The sequence below is a fragment of the Electrona antarctica genome, assembly GCF_951216825.1.
Source record: "Electrona antarctica genome assembly, chromosome: 1".
Lineage (NCBI taxonomy): Eukaryota > Metazoa > Chordata > Actinopteri > Myctophiformes > Myctophidae > Electrona > Electrona antarctica.
Genome location: NC_136806.1, coordinates 40044092 through 40063294, shown reverse-complemented (window position 1 = coordinate 40063294; position 19203 = coordinate 40044092). Strand labels below are relative to the sequence as shown.

At 43.7% G+C, this 19203-nt stretch overlaps 1 protein-coding gene across 2 annotated transcripts; it reads right to left on the bottom strand.

Annotated features, from left to right (window-relative positions):
• Positions 1-738: 738 nt before the first annotated feature.
• Positions 739-17357, bottom strand: hdx (highly divergent homeobox). Of its 2 annotated transcripts, none has more exons than XM_079513058.1 (11): positions 17236-17357; positions 13877-14226; positions 12786-12932; positions 10385-11635; positions 9840-9896; positions 8505-8651; positions 7627-7825; positions 6484-6566; positions 4601-4699; positions 3604-3726; positions 739-3218 (listed from the first exon to the last, which is right to left on the bottom strand). In XM_079513058.1, exons 2-11 carry the CDS (start codon positions 14072-14074, stop codon positions 2916-2918), a joined length of 2607 nt encoding a protein of 868 aa, XP_079369184.1. In that variant the 5' UTR covers positions 14075-14226; positions 17236-17357; the 3' UTR covers positions 739-2915. The 2 variants fall into 2 exon arrangements, with proteins under 2 accessions (XP_079369184.1, XP_079369185.1); XM_079513059.1 differs by having other exon boundaries at positions 6487-6566.
• Positions 17358-19203: the final 1846 nt, after the last annotated feature.

Genomic DNA, 19203 nt, shown 5'->3' with positions numbered 1-19203 from the left:
TTACTGTCTTTCCTAACGAACAAAGTAAACGCAACATGAATATTAGTGCAAGTCGAGGACCGGCTGTCATCTTGTGATGAACAGCTATGAGTGTCCATTATGTATGCCTCTGACCTTAAGGGTGTATAATATTTCAAATCCAGCCATTTTTATAAGCCTGTCCATCGCTCTTCATCCAAGTGAAAGTAAGAGGCTTACAGCTCATCCATTTTCTGTCTCTTGCACATGCATGGACATGCGTGCGCGCGTGGCACATCTGAGGGTGTCAGGGTGAGGTTCAATAAGGTTCAAAAGGCCACATGTGTATCCATGTGTCTATGCACTAAATCTATTCAAAAACATCTTCTCAGAATGTGTTTTTTCAGATGTGAATGAATATGACCATATGGGATTGTACTGTACAGTATATGGCCGTAGTGTCTTTATCCAAAGCATGTTACATTCATCCAATGACACACAGGGGGTGGAGGAGAAACCATGCAAGGCATCAAACTACTCGCCGTGAGCAGTTAAGGGCTCAAGGGCATGTGGATTGTCCTTAAAATTAGAGCGAATGATGGCTCCCCTGCCTCCCCATGGCTTTTGGGTGGGACAGGCCCAGGGTGAAGTTCACAGTTAAGGTCACGGTCTAAATTACATTATCACTCGTATGCAAGAAGGAAATAGCATAGGCTATCTTGACAATATACACCTTTCTCATAGAAACAAAACACCATGTGGTTAAGTTAGATAGAGGTTGTTTATTGTTCTCTCTGGGATGAGACCAGAGCAAAAGGCCAATGATATGCAACAGTAGAGGCTTTGTCAGCCCAACAGTCAGTGTGAAGTGTCAATCTGCACAGGCACTGGGCATGGAGCATGTGTGTGTAAAGCCTAATTTATACCCCTAGTCAAATTGGGTCACTCTCTGAAAGGAACCGAATTTCAAGCCAACAGTACAGTGGTCATAGACCCCAATTTCAGCCGGGGTGTCCTGAGTCCTAACAAGTATCTATAAAACACAAACAAACTTGGTGCTCATTATAATAATAGTTAAAATAAACAATTTACATAGCACTTTTTAAAAACAAGTTTACAAAGTGTATATCAGACATAGAAACAGAAAAAAGTGAAAAAATAAATTAAACAAAAGACAATGATAAAAAAAAATCTAAGAATAAAAGAATATGATAGACCTGCGGTCTATTTATCAAAGCATAAATAAAGAAAAAGTTAAGAGATAATTAAATATTATTTATTTTTTATTTATTTTAATAGTTTTAAAAGAGGAAACTGAGTTAGCACGTGTGCATGGACGTGCACATACCAGTACATTGATTTTGGGGCTTTGAAAATAATGGTCAGCCTAAATTTACAATGCAGCCGCATTGTTAGCTTGAAAATCTCTTCCTTTCATGGAGCAACACTGCTGTCCATATGATGGAATATAAATTAAGCTTAAAGGAGTAGTTCACCCTAAAAAAATCTTATTGTCTATCAATTACACACACCATGAAGCCTTTTAGTCACTTTCCTACGCCAATTTTGTGACCGGTGGCTGCCAGATAGACTCCACCGGTCATCAATTATTGGCTTAGGAAAGTGACAAAAAAAAGAAAGCAAGAGAAAAAAATAAGTGTTTTTTTGGGGGGTGAACTACTCGTTTAAGGGTACAGCCATACATACAAGTCAGGCTGGGGGTAGCCAACGCAACGCATGCAGAGGCATCAGACACGTCAGGTTCCCATGTTGTCCTGCGTGTAGGGTTGGGGTTTAACGGTTCCGTAACGATTCCCTAACAGTCCGATTTCTTTAACAGTTCCCTTTAATGATTCCTATAGGGAGTTCCAAATGGACCCTTACAGTGTACAAATCAAACCAAATGGACCAGGGCCGGTTGGGCCCTAGGTGGCGCTATAAGCGAGATCTGTAGAGTGCGCCCCCGCACATGCACGCGCGATTTATTTTGGGTATATGCGGTTATAAGTCGAATTTTAGGACATCTGGTGCGGTTTTGGTACGGTTCTACACCCATCTATCCTTGTGGAGGATTTAATACTATATTTTTATTAACTTACCATTTTTTGTTGAGTGATGCTTGGAGTTGGAGTCATGCCTGGTAAATATATATGCACTGTCTGCAGAATTAAAAAGTAAAAGCCATGCTAGATGGATCGCCACCGCCGGACTAATTTAATTAATTCCACCCGGCATCTTGAAAATACTTGTGGTCCGTTGAAAAAAAGCTTGTTTTGACGGACAAAAGGAAAAAGGAGCCTTAAGTTTACTTGGGAAATCCAATCAATTTTTTTTTTGTTTATTTTTTTCTTTTCCCTTCCCCTCCTAGCGTCTAACATTTGTCACCTCACCCAATGTGAATGTGTGGGTTGCCAGTTGCCCGACCGATATCCCCCCACTTAAAGCAGAAACCAGTGCAGAAAAAAAATATTTTTGGAGGGCTTAAGTGGCGCCCCTAAGAGGTGGTGCTCGAAGCGGCCGCCTACTTCGCCTCCCCCAGAGGCTGGGCCTGAAATGGAACCGTCACCAGGTCCATTTGGTTCCATTTGTACACTCTCAGAGTTATGGTGGTCCTTGAAATAAAAAAATGTTGGATCCGGTTCTTCCAGTTCCAGATCCAGACCCAACCCTACCTGCGTGGTTGGCAAACTGAAAGAAAACTACAAGCTAAATCCCTGCCAAGTGGTGACAACCATTTTTCCTATTGGTTGGTGAAATATTCACCCACGCCGCAACCAGACGCTTCACCCTCTTGCTCCAATAGAAGCGGGACGCTGGCGCGTCTGAAGCGTATGCGTGACCTTAGCCTCAAGACAGAAGAGTCACTTTTGTCCAATACCTGCTACATTATGGCATGTGTGAGTGTGTTGTGTATAATATCAGTATGTTTATGCACGTACACATACAGTTTGTTAGAGTCACTGCAGTTCAGTATCGGTTTCCTCGGGTAGCTCGTTATCGGTTTCCTCGGGTAGCTCCTCTGATGCAGAGGGCTGCGTGGTCTCGATTGAAGAGCCGTCTTCGCTGATGACCGTGACCACCGGGAAATCTTTATCGACGGCCGGCAACGGCGACTCCCCATTGGCCGCTGCAGTCATCGAGGCTTCGTCGTGGTTGGACGACATCTCCGTTGACGCGTCGACGGGCTGGGCTCTGTCCTCCTCCTCGAGAGGCATGTCCCAGTCCATGTCCGGAGGCTGAGGTAGACTGGCAAGAAGTTCCTGTATATGGCCGCATACACAAAAGCAAGATTTCATTTACATTCAGTGACAGAACTACTAAGTTTCAAGACATCTCTACCAACAATAATTTGTCAATTCTGGCATGCTGAATTTTAGGCGTCAATATTCATGCAAAATTGAAAATGATGGCAATGAGATTTTGTGAAAGGTGCGTTGGACAGTGACAACTGAAGCAAGTATTTAATGAACAAATATCCCACACAATGCTCTTGCTCAGCAGCATCGGTATTTATTCAAATTGACAGACGTTTCGGCCCCTCTGGACCTTCATCAAGAGGTGTCTTAAAAATAATAATAAAAAAAAAGGAATGGTTTTGGACCCGACAGTGATTAGCGCTCCCTCCCGATGCTGTGTCTACTGTACCTGCTGTTTGTGCAGGTCATTGTTCCTCACGGCATTCAGCAGACTCCTGGTGAACAACTCCAGCTCCTGGTACTTCTGTTTTTGGTTCAGTAGCTCCGACTCCAGGAACTGCACTTCCTCATGCTGAAATAATTGCACCAAATAAGCATTTTAGCCCACTTGCGTGCATGCACGTACAGTACAACTTCACAAACACAGAGATGTATGTACAGTATGTCAAAGTACGATTGGAAAACCAGTTACCGATAGAGATGTCCCGATACTGTACCGGTATCGGGAAAATCGGATCGGCCCTTATTTGGCATATCGGTTCATATCGGTATCGGTGAATATGCCATGTCTAACCACTGATCCGACACAGGGGTAAGGGGTTGTCACTATGGCAGGTAAATAAAATGTTGAGGCATGTGGAGTTTGCTTTCGAGTTGCCCAAACTGCAAATGCACATTTGAGTGAGGAGTCTGCTATAAACACAACATGAGATCACGACACTGGTATCGGTATCGGCTAACACAGAAATTGAGGTACCGGGATCGGATCGGAAGTGAAAAAAGTGTATCGGGACATCCCTAGTTTGCGAAGTCACCTACAGTTCGACTCAGCACTGTCCGAGTTATGTACCAATAGGAACAGAATCGTAAATCATCATCCCCCATCGTCGGTACCTCCAAGACATAATTTCTTAGTTTGACGGGAGGCCCCACCCCGCTGCGCATCGTGTGTGAGTATATATATATAATAGTTAAACCATAGTCAGCAAAGCCCTGCGGCTACAGTGTGTTACAGTGAGTTTGTGTGTTCTATGAAATGCTTGCACACTGATGGGCTCTGTTTAAAGAAATTTTCTTTATTGCACCCTTTACAAGTACAGCACTTGTAAAGGGTGCAATAAATTATTTCATTTTCTTTTACTGTCACTTTTAGCTCAGCACCTGCCCAACACAGGGTGTGGATGTGTGCACGTCATTCTATTCTTTTCATGAGTTTGGGTCTTCACCTTGAACTCCAGCAGACTCTGCATTTGCTCCATGTTTGAAGCCACCATTCCACCACCATCATCAACATCATCCTCATCTTCGTCAATTATCTCGATCTTCTATTTCAAAAACACAGATCCGTCAGCAACAAATCATAGTAATTAGAATGACGTCAAGAATCAAAATAGGAATTAGCCCTTTTTGGCAAGTAAGCTGAACAATTTCTCATAGTATGTTGAGAAGCATTTGCATTTGATCTTTTTTGTTCAGCAGTACAATATTACAACATCTAAACATACAGTGTTTGAAATATTGTCTAAGGAAGAGCCAAACGTCATGTTCTATGGTGGTAAATACATTTTACTAAGCTTTTGGATGATCCAGTGTGCAGACTATACCTGTATTTCTGAATCGTCAGGGATTTAACATACGAGAGCAGAGCAGTGGTTCTAAAAAACTCATAATTTCAAGGACCCCCATAACTCTGACAATATACAAATGGTACCAAATGTTTCCTATTGTTTCTATTTGTAGAAAGGAACCCTGAGGATCCCTACTTTGAGAACCACTGTACTAGACAGAGCCTAGAGAATGTCTGCGCACATGACATTGCAAAAGTCAAGAACATCCTGTCTCAAAGACACTGAAAATCTAGTCCACACATTTGTTCCCTTCAGGCTGGATTATTGCAATTCCTTACTCTCAGACTCCCTAAAGACTCTCGAGCTTGTCCAGCATGTTGCTGCGTGTGTAATGACAAGAACTTGAAAAAGAAAGATTTTATTTCTCCCATAGTAACTTCTCTGCATTCCAGAATTGAATTTAAAATCCTCCTTCTCACCTACCATATCTTAAAGAGCTCATTATCCACTATTACGTCTCTAGAGTATAGACAAATCCACACAGCCTGCCCTGGGCGCAATCGCTCTGCGTGTCACATTAAGCGCAGCTTGACACCGCAGCATTGATTGCATACAGCTGGCCTACAGGGCATGGCTCCATGGATTCGTCTATATTCTATAGAGAGGTAATACCGGTTGTAGAGTACAATGTTCTAGTTTTTCTAGTATAGATATTGTTGTTGTCTCTCTACCCAACTGGTCAAGTCAGATGGCCGCCCATCCTGAGACATGACTGCTTGAAGTTTCATCCTTTTAGTTTTTCCTTTCCTTGCCTTTCCAGAAACTGTCTGCGTGGTGTTGAGCAAACAGTCTGGCACACAAAATCTAAGGAACTCATTATAGATTTCAGAAAGGACAAAGCAGACCCCAACCCTGTATTCATAAATGGCGACTCTGTGAAGGGGTCCAGTTTTAAATTCCTGGTAACCGTCATCTCTGACAAACCTCCCCTGGACTGACAACACCGCTGTGCCTTTTTGACCACAGCCGCGTCTTCACTCCCTAACAGTGCTCATGAAATGTTTAATAGAGAGCATTGTGTCCTACGGTCATCCGACCTACGGCATCACAGTGTGGCATGGCAAAAGCTGCCCAAAGGGTCATAAATACAGCACACTTTGGCTGCCCTTTGCCCTCCCTGGAGGTAAACAGCCTTTCCAGAACCAAAGATATTACATAAGACTGTTCAAAAGGTCACCACCGGTTTGACCTGTTGCCCTCTTATCTGGTAGGCACTACAGGTCACTCAATATATGAACCTGCACTGTAAAAAAAAGAAAAGAAAAAAAAGAGAGATCTGTTTTTTATTTCCCTCCCTCAAGGCCAAAAGCAATTGATGAACTTTATGAATGTATGGATGAACTTGACTGCACTTGATACATTTTATTGTTCTGTGGCTGTTTTTACCAATTAGGAGTGGCACTTTTTAATGTGATGTGTGTACAGTAATAAAATAAAATAAAATACCGGTAAAATAAAATAAAATAAAAACAATGCGGTACCACGTTGTTGTCCAAGGGGGCAGTGTTAGATACATCTGTTCCGTCTTCATCCAAATCTCTCTGGTACGAGTCATCATTGCCATCTAGGACAGAAACACAACCAGGCAGTTTAATCCATCACACTGGGCTGGGATACTGATCAAATTCTCCATTTATGATGCTATATTTATACAAGTTGTATTAACCACATTAACCCCGCCATCCCTATTGGGGCCTTTATTTTTTATTTTTTTACATTTTCAAAAATAGCTGATCTACAAGCTCACAACACGTTGTATTGTGAGCTTGTGGATTGTCTTATTTCCACTATTCCACGTATGTAGATGAGGCTAAAGTAGTTCATACGAATGATATTAAAATGTTTACATTGGTTTGTAAAAGATCAATCTGGGAACCCATCGGCAAAAAAGGAAAAATAGTGCCCTCTGCTTGAGAGATTAGTAAAAGTTAAACTTCAACAGTTTAAGAGAAAAGTGTTATTCCGGTGTATTTCCATAAATAAAGACACATAAAACATTTTACACTGTTGAATCTTGAATCTACCCTGATGTGTAAACATACATGCACGTTTAAATGCACATACAAGCACGTTTAAATGCACATACATGCACGTTTAAATGCACATACATGCACGTTTAAATGCACATACATGCACGTTTAAATGCACATAATGTATATCTCTGCTGTCGGAAACCAGCTATGTCCAAAATATCAACGTTTCAGGAAATTATAAAAAAGAACACCACTACATTGATACTTAAAAAAGTGTCCTTGAATTATAATCACCTCACCCAAATTTAGCTCAAGTGTTGTTAGGAGCTTTTTAGCTATTAATGTAGATTATTTTTGCCTGACTTTGTCATTCTAATCAATGATGGAAAAAACAGCTATCTACAGTTGGAGTTGGGTGGTTTGACCGACATCACAGTGAGGAGGGAGTTAGGACGTTTAGTCAGAAGCGCTTTTTTAATACTTTTCATTGATTCAATATTTGTAAGACCCACACACAGACGTAAAGGGTGTTCAATAGCACTGATTTATTATTATATTTAAATAAATAAAATAAAAATAAAATGTTTAAAAATGGAGATAGCTGGTTTCTGCCCGACATCGACATTATGTTCCTGTCTGGAGTAATATTACCTTCGGACAAGCAGAGAGATTCCCCATCATTCAAGTCATCCCCAAATTCGGGGGTTCTTAGCCCATCCTCGTCAGGGCTCAGGGCCAACGGAGAGTCTCTCCCTGGCGATGATGTCGTGAACACGGCGGGTCCGCCTTTAGGAGCCGGGATTTCAATGCCCATGAGGCGGTACTTCCTCCTCCGGTTGCTAATCCATGTCTGTAAGTGGAAAACGGGAACAGATAAGAGCCCGGACGATATATCGGTCATTTTTTATTTTAATAGTGCCCCCTGCTTCTTACAGTTTAGGACGGGTAAATTTACAAAAAAGGTCCCCAACAGGAGTGGGGACTAAATTATTATTATTCAAGTTGTCAAATAAGATCTGATCTAAGATCCAAATCAGACGAACCATTAACTACTGAACCACTTAAGCCCTGTATATTTTGTCATACAACGAATAGTGAAAATGGCCGATCTACAAGTAAAAGCTCACGAGTCGCATTCAATGAGAACATTCTGATTCCACAGCCAGTGTACCTCCTGAGCCTTCATGTACTCGTTGGTGATAAAATGTGACTGACTGACTGATTGACTGACTGATTGATTGCTTTATGAACAGTTTGCAGAAAAAAGGTCTGCTAAGAGGATTTAAAGAAATCCAAGAAAGAAAGCCTATTGGCTTGTTTCCATTGGGGTCCTCCTGTGCATGTTCATTTGTGTATTCATTGTTGAATTCATTCAGAGACCCATTGCAGCAATTTAGCACAAGACTAAACAAATTAATTTACATTGGTTTGTTTTTTGACTGTTACTCTTACCAGTGCCTCTCCGGCTTTTCAAACTTGCTGCGTTTCAGATTCATCATCTCTTATCTCCATCAGTATGAACTGGTTACCTTGACTATCTCAGAGTCAACGTTGAGCTGGTCGGCTGCGGCTGCGATCTTCTCCCTGCACACAGAGCCTAGACTGGTCATGCCTCTGTCCCAGTAGCGTTTCAGCTGGAGCAGGTCTCTGTCGCTGAACTGGGTCCGGTCCTGCAGCTGTACACAAAGCACAACATTCCACACTTAATAACCAGCATGACCCCTTTCAAAGAAGGCTAGAAATATATCTCAATATTGATGTATCTATAATATAATATATCTCTCTGTTGCTTCTCCTTTATCATGTGTTATTAACAAGTCTGCCTTCATTAAATAAGTGAAATATATCAAAATGTATAACTAAATAAACATGAACGGACACTGATCGCTGATCAATTTTATGTGACAAATACAGGGCTTAATGTCAGTGATCGAGAAACCTACTACCAACAATAGTATACTGTATTACCGGTATGTGAATACCAAACTCCAAGCACTGAGAGAACACTTTGAGAAGACAGACAAACGAGGTCCAACATTCCAAATCAATACGCACCTCGGCATGAGAAGCAACAACCCCAGAATATAAAGCAATTTGACTTTTTTCCCCCATTTTCTCCCCAACACCCTCACCGCCTGGCTTCCCTTCCGTGAACATGGTCCAATTTTGTTTGTGTAGATGCCCGACAAAGCCGGATGCACCACGGTGGATTCAAACCCATAACCTCTGCGGTGGTGGGCAGGCACTTTACCACTGCGCCACCTGAGCGCTGATTTGCCATTTGTCTGTTGTAATAATGTCGCAGGGTTCTGTTTAAAACTCCTCTGTGAATGTATGTACCATATACTGGCAAATGGAAACTTACACAACTATACTGTAAGTGTGCATCCTTAAAACAGTGAAGAGAGCGAGAAGAGAGCGAGGAATGTTCTGTGTATGTGTTGATCAAATGCAATACCCAACAAGCATTATGTGACTCTCTCTCTCTCTTGCTATATGATTTGAGCCGCTTGCCTAGGTGATTTGCGCAGCCTAATCTGGCATTTTGAAAAACATGTCGCAAGAAGTAAATCATGCTTTTATTCAGATTTTTCTGTTAAGTTTTATTCTGCACAATGATGCAAATCAACATTTTAAAACAGTCTGAATTGAAAAATAGCCTATTCTTTAAGGAAGGAAGCTTGATATTATGGGATATGTAATGAACATGACATTTCAATGTCAAATCACCCTCACTGATGAAGAGTGTGACAGCTACACAGAGGCCTGTATGTTTTGATTTGTTTGTATAGCTCAAATCAAGAGCCTTGTGTTAAGTAAGTCGGATAACGAGGTGTGTTAACGATGGACTAATTAGTACTTACTGTTCTCTTCCTGGAATTGTTGAGGAACCAAGGAGCAGCCGTCACACTGACAGAAGTCTAAACACAAACACACAATCAGGTACTGTACATACAAACACTCAATTATCTACAGTGTAGATTCTACGCTGTCTCTCAGCTTATCTACCATGATCCGTCTCTCCTACACTGTACTACATGAGTCTCCCTCTCAGCTTTTCTATTGTCCGTCTCTCTTACACTGTATCCCTCTCAACTTTCGTGTGTGTGTGTGTGGGTGTGTGTGTCATGCACAGAGCTGTTCTCCTATCTGTCTCCCCTACACCGTCTCCCTTTCAGCTTTACTGTCTGCCAGCCTCTCATACACTCTCTCTCTCTCTCAGCTTTTGTAGATTCTGTCTCTCCTACACTGTCTTCTGCTCAGCTTTTCTGCCTCTCTCTCCTACACTTCAGATTTCCTACTGTCTGTCTCCCTCTTAGCTTCCCTTCTGTCTGTCTCTCCAACAATGTCTCCCTTGCAGCTGTCCTACAGGCGGTCTCCGGTATCACCAGTGGGATCCAACCCCTACCTGTGCACTACATTCCCCTTTGGGTGAGGTCTGTGCTGTGACTGAGTAGCTGCCGTGAGGGAGTGCCATGTTGCTCTGCTGGGGTCCAGGTCTGGAGCTAGTAATAGGGGGTGTATGGCCTCCTCTCTCCCCAGACAGGTCAACCCGGGTTGGGCTGAGGCTGGCTGACCTATTTTCCCTGTCGGTGTGTCTCTGAGCCGACATATTTGCCAACTCCTCCTCCCTTCGCCATTCATCTTCTTCGTCCCCCGTTTCCATGGCGATAGAAAAGCAGCCACTGGGGTCCGGGGGGTGGGGCATCTGCCTATGTCTTTCCTGGCCCCTCCAACTGGGGACGAGTCCCTGCCTCAGTCCCCCGGCATCGGGCTTGTCCGACAGGGTGAAGACCTGCTGGATCCGGGGCGTGTAGTCAGATGAAGGCCTGGGGGTTTGGACCGGCAGCGAGAGCGAGACCCTGGCTCTTGGCGGGGCTGGAGGGTGAGGAGGGTGGGGCTGGGGATTGGAGTGAGGCCGAGGCTGGACCTGAGGCTGAGTCTGGGAGGAGGAGGAGGGCCAGTACCTCACAGCCCAGCTGTGAGGTACTACCCCTGCCCCCGGGCCCAGACCTGGACCTCCACCTGGACCTCCACCTGGACCCGCCTCGCCCAGGGAGAAGCCTCCCTTCCTGGCTGGAGTGTAGACCGAGGGCCCGGAATGCCCCGAGGGCGAGGAGGAGAGGGCCTGGGGCCTCCGAGAGAACAAGGCCAGCTTGGAGTGGACGGGGGAGGTGCTGGAGGTGTTCCTGTTGTGCAGCGATAGGCAGAGGAGAGACGAGTGGGCGTGGGAAGACAGCTCGGAGTCAGAGTGAGAAGGGAGGGGGACAGGGTGGGGCCTGGGGCGAGAGGCAGAGTTAAGGGAGTAGATCCCCGTCAGAATGACGTCGTTGTTGCTGTTGTTGTTCCCAGCGCTGAGCGGGGAGGAGGAGGTGGAGGAAGACGTTGATGAGGTAGCGGGGAAGGAAGTGGACGAGGGAACGTGGTGGGGGCGGTTCTGGATGTTCCGGGCGGCGGCCATCTCAGCCGTTAGCATGGCTCCGGCCACCAGTGCTCCCCCAGTGCTCAGGCTGTGGTGATTGGACAGAGCTCCGCCTGCCAGCGCGTGATTGGGCAGCAGTCCCCCCACGAATCCCTGATTGGATAAGGAATGGGACAGGCCGTCTCCGTTCTGGTCGGACTTGGAGGCCACCTTACGTCGTTTGTTGCCGACCCACGTCTGCAGGGAGCAGAACCATCAAGTCAGTAAAGTCACTTAACACTTATGATGCCTTGGACGTGTACACGTCTTAGCAAAGACAACCGCGGGGTGCCTTGGACGTGTACGTTTTATGACGTTTATATCGATATAAAATGGTATTGCTAAAATATTTTTTTAGCAGCGGCCCGGTCGCTAGGCAACGCCTTGCTCAGCCCGGCCTGTTTCGAAATATCGAAATATATAAGTGGAACAAAATAAAAGCTCCCTGCATCCGGCTGGCACTCCAGCACTTGAGGAATTCGTTGCATGCAATCTGGAATTTATGTTAACACATTGGATCTGTATAACGAGTATAACTGTCATATAAATTAATTTCGCTGGGTACAGATGACGAGCAGGCTCGTCTTGAGGCGTTTGATATCGCTATGACATTGCCTCTGTGTTTCCTTTTTGAACCGCTCCGGTTGCTATGCACTGTTGCTAGGGCCCTGCCCGCACTGCATTTCTTTCTCAATAACCATTCGCTTCCGTTTTAGGCTGAACGCTTTTTTCTCGGAAACTAATGCACTGTCCGTGGTGTTGAACAGATCTGCGATGTTCGGAGGTCTTTGCTAATTATCCGCTGAGCGCGATGGGAACATTGCCGTTTTCTAGAGCAAGTATGGACCTTAATTTAGCTCGGTAGCATTAACGATAATACTTTAGCATCCAAGATGGAACCCAAAAGCGGTCATAGTGGAATAGCCTATAATCACTGGCACCCAGCACCACCACTTTTGTCCACCAGGCGGCACTCAATGAATGTGTTAATGAATAAAACTTTATTTTAATCAATCTGTATGGTACATTCTGTTAATACAATATAATAACCTACATTGATATAGATCAGGAGTGGTGAGAAAAAAATATATAGTTTGACAATTATTCTTGAACATTTTTTTTATTGTAAAGCACTTTGTTACAACATTGTTGTTATTTAAATGTGTTATATAAATAAAGGTGGTATGGTATGCACACACACACACACACACACACACACACACACACACACACACACACACACACACACACACACACACACACACACACACACACACACACACACACACACACACACACACACACACACACACACACACACACACACACACACACACAGCAGGCCTACCCGGACCACACTGAAGTCCAGTTTGGTCTCTTGAGCACACTGCAGTATGAGCTGAAAGCAGGCTTTGCTCTGGTTGGTCATTCCGTTATCGTAGTAACGCTCCAAGACCCTCTGCTGATCCGCCGTGAACACCGACCGCAGGTTCATCTGAAACACCAGTGCACAACACTGTTACATCATTAGATGACACTAGAGCAGTCCTTCTCAACCTTTTCAGTGACCCCCCAAAATAATCATATTTTAAATGGGGACCCCGTTCCAAGCAATTGATATGTAGTTAAGGCATTACATTTAGTTTGACTTGGTTTCACACATAAATATTGTGACAATAGCTGATCTAGCTAAAGCTCAAACTGTGAGCCTTCCGGCCGGCCCTCCCGTTAGCCAATTTTAATATATGATTACATACAAGGCCAGGTCTGGTCTTGCTCCGATTTATATTCCTGACATAGGCTTACTCTCCCAATAGCAAGCATGTAGCCTGAGATCCTCAGGCAAAGCTCTGCTGGTCATTCCAAAGTGTCGGTCAAAAACAAAGGGAGAAAGGGCTTTTGCAATCAAAGCTCTGACACTTTGGAATGCCCTTTGCCTAAGGAAATCAGGCTCGCTGAGTCTGTGCCTTGTTTTAAATCCCTTCTTAAAACACCTTTACAAAGCTGCTTTTAATGCCCAACACAAACCCTATGCTTTATTGGCTCATTTTATGTATATAATATTCATTCTTCTGTGAAGCACTTTGTAACAGTGTTTGTGAAAGGTGCTATACAAATTAAAGTTTATTATAATTATTTCTTATTAATATAGTATACAATACCAGTATAAAACCAGTACATAAGCACTATAAGAGGCAGTGATTCTTCACTTTGGTTCTTGGGACACATCTGTATTGCTGGTTTTCTATCCTAACAGGACATTGCACTGACCTTGCATCATATTTTTCTGACCGTCTAACCAGGTGGTGGTTAGTCGTGGAACAGCAGGTCGATGCTCCAGGTAGAATGTAAAACCAGCAGTACCTACCTACCTACCAGGTACTGAGAGTACCAGGTTTCCCTCAACCATGGACCAGCGGATCAAACACTTAAACCCACCGTCTGCAGGCCGCGTCTCTCAGGCCAGGCGTCCATCCTGCCGCTGGAGGGGAAGGGGGCGGTGTCCATCCTGCCGCTGGAGGGGAAGGGGGCGGTGTCCATCCTGCCGCTGGAGGGGAAGGGGGCGGCGTCCATCCTGCCGCTGGAGGGGAAGGGGGCGGTGTCCATCCTGCCGCTGGAGGGGAAGGGGGCAGCCATACAGGCTGTGAACGACAGGCTCAGCCCTCCTGGTCAGTGTGTCTAACGTAGCTCTGTCCTGATGCCACACATCCTAGCTCAGTGGATATGGAGCTCTGCCGGTCGACACGGTCAAGGAGAGAACCAGGAAGAAGGCATGGTGTAACAGGACTCTGCAGTAGGAGAGGAGAAAGGTCGTTAGAACTTAGAACCAACCAGAGGGCACTTTATGGTGATCGAGGCATCGAGCCAAACACCTCAGCCAAATGTACAGTATGTGTGCAAAATGGTTAAATCGTGATTATCCACATTGTCAGACTGTGCAAGTTGAAATGAGTCCACATGTTACATTGTACGATGAAACTATGACCTACGTTAGGCAGCTAGCAATGAGGGAGAGAGAGAGAGAGACCGGTTTGGACTTTGCCGAAAATGACATGGGTTGGCAATTAATTTTTCAAACAATAACATCTGCACATAGACTAGCGGTTATACAGTATTTAACACATGAAACCTGTAATGTTCTTGGTAAAAGTAGCAATTTCAAACTCCTCTTTATTTTAATATGTTGGTTGCTGTTCTGTTTCTGACTTCGCCAGAACTGTCATACTTTTGGCATCACAGTAACTGTGAGGACAACTGTTGTCCTCATCTCCATCCTTTGAGTTTTGTAGATAAACGCAGAAGCAAGATTTTAAAACTTAATTAGGTATGATGAGATCACCTAATCTAATCTGAAAGATAGAATCTCATTAATCAGTATTGAAATACCGTGCTACAGACTTAATCCAATATTACGGCTATCCTATACGATTCGTTTTTAGATGAGTTTATACAGATATCTGAAACGTCTTGAAAACTCATAATGAAACATTATGAATATGACTCAGCTAAACCAAATAACAAATTTGTGCAGAGAAAAGGAAACTCATCATCATCTGTTTACGATGCACCACTGTGTGAGCTTGTAGATCATCTATTTCCACTACCTTTGCACAACACTGTCATACTACAAAGTATAACATAGGTCAGGACATTCATTTTGCATTCATTGCAAACACAAACAAATTAAAAGAGCATTTCTCAATGTTTTGCACAAACATAATAGTTTTGTAATTCATTATACTTTCCTACAGTGATGATTGATTGAATACTTTAGTCAGAAATGTAAACAGCATGTAAAATGGTAAAGGGTGCTTTTATATAGCGCTTATAACCAAAGAAGAAGTGGAATTTGGGGTGTTCCAGATCACGGTTGCTCCCTCTAGTGTTGTGGCTGGCGCTGTGGGTGTCACTCACTTTGGATAAGTAGTAGACAGGTATGAGGGTATTGAGGGCAGTCAGCGCACTGTCCCTTTGATTATCATAAATACCAATCCCATTGATATTTTGTAATTGCTAAACCCATGTCTTCTACCCTGAGCCATGCCAAAGCTTCATGGGTGTTCCTGAAATAGCTGTAAATAATCAAAATGCCTTCTTAATTGAGTATCTGTGTATAGAGTTAAGTGTGTTCGGTCACCAAACAACACTATGCAGTTTCCTAGATTTCTTTTTTTATTATTGTCCTGTACATCGCTTATACACATATTGTCTCAGCCTTTCTAGTCGTCGTCGTCGTCCCCCCCCCCCCAACTGCTTACTGTACATATATTTATTTTTTATTTCTAACCATTTATATTGTGTTTTTCCATATTACTGTATATTTGTATCTTGTATGGCATTGAATCTCTCAAATTGAGAACTAATTACCACAATGGAAACAAGCCATATAGGCTTTCTTGGGTTTAAAATCTTCTTAGCAGACATTGTATTGAACTGTACTTTCCTGTGCTTTTCTTTTTTGCAAACTTCTAATAAAGTAGGCTTGCTATTCAATCAATCAGTTCAGCACATCATATTTTAAGCTTTTGCTGGCTGTACGCCCGTGGCAACTGTGTTTTGAGGTGAGCGTTCTTGTATTATTTTGGACTACCGGTATGTTAGCCTATTATGACCAGCTATCTTTTGCATGTAGATACAGTACATAGTCTATTCTATATAACGATATTTATTATTGTATGGTTTATTGCTGTAGGTGTAGGCTATTTATTGGTAATTGTGAACTTTTTCTAAGCAGCTGCAACTGCAACACTCTGAATTTCCCCCTGGGGTTTAATACAGTGTTATTACACAATGTGTGATTGTGCGATGATGCAGCAAGCATGATTTTAAGGCATGGGTGAAAGTCAGTCCAGTCTGGAGAGTACTTGGAAATCTGTGCGTTGTTTATGATGATCCTGATCATCAAACCTCCACTACTACTCGTTTAGTTTAGTCAAGTAACAGATAGGTGTGTGTGTGTGTGTGTGTGTGTGTGTGTGTGATGTGCAATAATTCTGACAGCTGCGCACGGGTGCAGCAGAACATGGAATGATGGAAATATATTAATAACTGATGCTAAAAATGTAGACAATGTCGTTGCGTCATATCAGGAAACAACCACGGACGACTGGATCTGACAGCGCATTATTTATATATAAACAGAAACTCCACACACACACACACACACACACACACGAGAGAGAAACCAGACGCCGTGTGGACAGGACTTCCCTACACAGACAGACAGTAAACAAACAGAGCCATAATGTAACGTAGCCTACACGAGGAAGGGAACGCATTGTCTCCGAAACTTGAACTAACTTTTATTTGCAACACAATACACAAACCGCAACTTATAGTCTCCGGAGTTGGGAATATTATACAAACTGAAACCCCAAAGGCAATCTAAGAATAGCGCTATTCCATAACATCATCAGTGTACCCGGATAGAAAACAATGTGTGTTCTAGGTAAGTTGCCATTATGTCTGATCCCCACAGCCTGGACAGGAGCGTGTATGTCTGTATGATACTGACACAGTACATTACATTCAGCCACCGACCCCAGGGCAGGCAAACACACAGACAGACCCAACATTAGGCCCGGGCGGCCATCACTAGCCAGCTTAGCATTAGCATTAGCCTGCTCTCCCAAAGGATAGCTGCTGCCTGCGGTTGAACTTTTCCCTTCCAAATCTCTTGATTTCTCAACCCCTCGCAGCGGATGATTCCGCCCGATTCCAACCTCGGCGCGAGGCCGCGCGCGGACAGATCGCGAGATGTGAAATCACCGCAAAGTGAGATCACTCCCGTTACGTACCCTTTTGGATGTCAAAATCAAGAATACGGACGTTCCCAATTCAGCAGATTTCTTCTTTCAACCAGCAGCGGTCCCCCCCTTTTTTCGCTAGACAATGAAATCACAACGTCCGATCATCAATTCTAATCATGATTGTGACGTATCCGCAGACAGGAGCCAATGGGGGAGCCGAGGGGACTGAAAACCGAGCGTCCGTCCCCCAATTGTCCCGCCCACCGTTGACTTTGCTCAGGAGAAAGAGATGGAAGAGAGAAAAGGAGGTGGAGGCATGGAAGGAATGGGTAGTAGAAATGAGACAGATGAATGGAGCGATGAAGAGGAGGAGATAAAGGAGGTGGAGAAGAGACTGAGGGATGGATGGACGAGAAGGAGGAGAAAGAGAGGTCACAGATCTCAATTCAAGATTTTTTTTATTGTAACATAATATTGTATGAGTAGGCCTATACACATGAGTAAAATTCCACAACATTGTAGCTGCAATAACAACAATAACATCTACTGGTCAAATTAGTCAGTGTTTTAATAGTTTAAAGCCGGTTTGTCGGCTGACTGAAACTGATCTCTAAGTGACCTCAGACAAACAGGATTTTTCCATTAGAAACAAATTAATTCCATTAAAAATGCTTTATTGGCATAGCAAAGGCACATGGCACATGTAGCCTATAACAATTTGTGCCAAGATGTCTAAATGCAAAGGGAAAGTCATAAACGTTACAGTTTTTTTTGTTTAATATCTATTTTTAATTTATTTAACACATTGTTTTTGGGCTACAAAACATTCAGGTGAATAGCAAATGAATGCGGTTTGTTTTTGGAACGTTCAACAAAATAAGATATACGTAGGCTATAAACAAAATTAGAGTTAGTGCAGCAGATGAGGTTGCAACAAATGACACAGATGGTGTGGGGAGGGGGGTTGGGGGCAAACCAAGGAGAGTTTTGTATATTAAAATGAAGCAATGCATATTTCAGCATAAAGCTGGTCAGTATATAGTGTGTTCTAAAGGGATCATTTGCGGCAAACTGGATAGCGGACATGATAGAGGACATCCAAGATTTTGTAGCCAGCCGTTGCAAGCCGATCTGTAAATGACCTCCATAGTTAAATGGGAAGGATGGTCATTTGTGCAACGGTCATTTTAGAAGGGGAAGTGAAAGTGGAATACATCCTGTAAAGGAAACCAGTTTTGGTTACATTAGACTAGAGGTCTCAGGTCAAGCACTTTGTAGCTTTTGCACAAAAACCTGTTGTTGGGCGCTGTTCTGTCATATAATAATAATAATTATTCTGAATATGTGTGTTGTGTTGCTGTGTCTTGTGGGGGCACAGTTGATAAATTATGTTTTTAGATTACTAGCCCGGCTGTAGAGCACCAAGTCGGTAACGATGAAAGTTGGAGATCCATGCCCCACCCGGCTATGCAATACCTGTTGTACCCGTGTCAGAGTACCCGCTCCACCAATCTGTCTGTGTCCCTTTTATGCCCATATATGGAGATTTCTGTATCTCTCTCTGTGTGTTCCTTTATTCCTATAAAGAGTTCTGTGTCAGGCATGCCCAAATATGCAGTGTTGTGAAACTTGTGATGTCAGAACAGGCCAGCTCTCAGGCATGCCCAAATATGGAGTGTTGTGATGTCAGAACAGGCCAGCTCCATATATGGACCATGGGCATGAGGGGCCATGTCCAGAGCCCGGGCAGAGGCCTTTTGTGGTGGTTCTGGACAACCGTGGGTCAGACCGACTCGACGCCAGGCACTGCGCTCCCTGTGGGGGTGTGGAACTCGTGTGCCTAATTTAAAGTCGGTGGGGCGAACGGTTCTCGAGTTACGTGCATTACAGCCGTACACACGTACAGACAGACAGGCAGACGTACAGAGACGTGGTGCAAATATAGATAGATATTTTAACTTGGTTAGGTTAATTATTGGCAGTGAGTGTTTGGCTTGGCCTCACTCTGTCATTCCA

What these genes read in the sequence shown, in the direction of transcription:
- hdx (XM_079513058.1), bottom strand. Translation starts at nt 14,074, where the DNA reads ATGGCTGCCCCCTTCCCCTCCAGCGGCAGGATGGACACCGCCCCCTTC. An exon ending in TTGACTCTGAGATAGTCAAG is followed by an intron (nt 7,826 to 8,504) that starts GTAACCAGTTCA and finishes TTCCACTTACAG; the next exon opens with ACATGGATTAGCAACCGGAG. An exon ending in ATGACCTGCACAAACAGCAG is followed by an intron (nt 3,219 to 3,603) that starts GTACAGTAGACA and finishes GGCCATATACAG; the next exon opens with GAACTTCTTGCCAGTCTACC.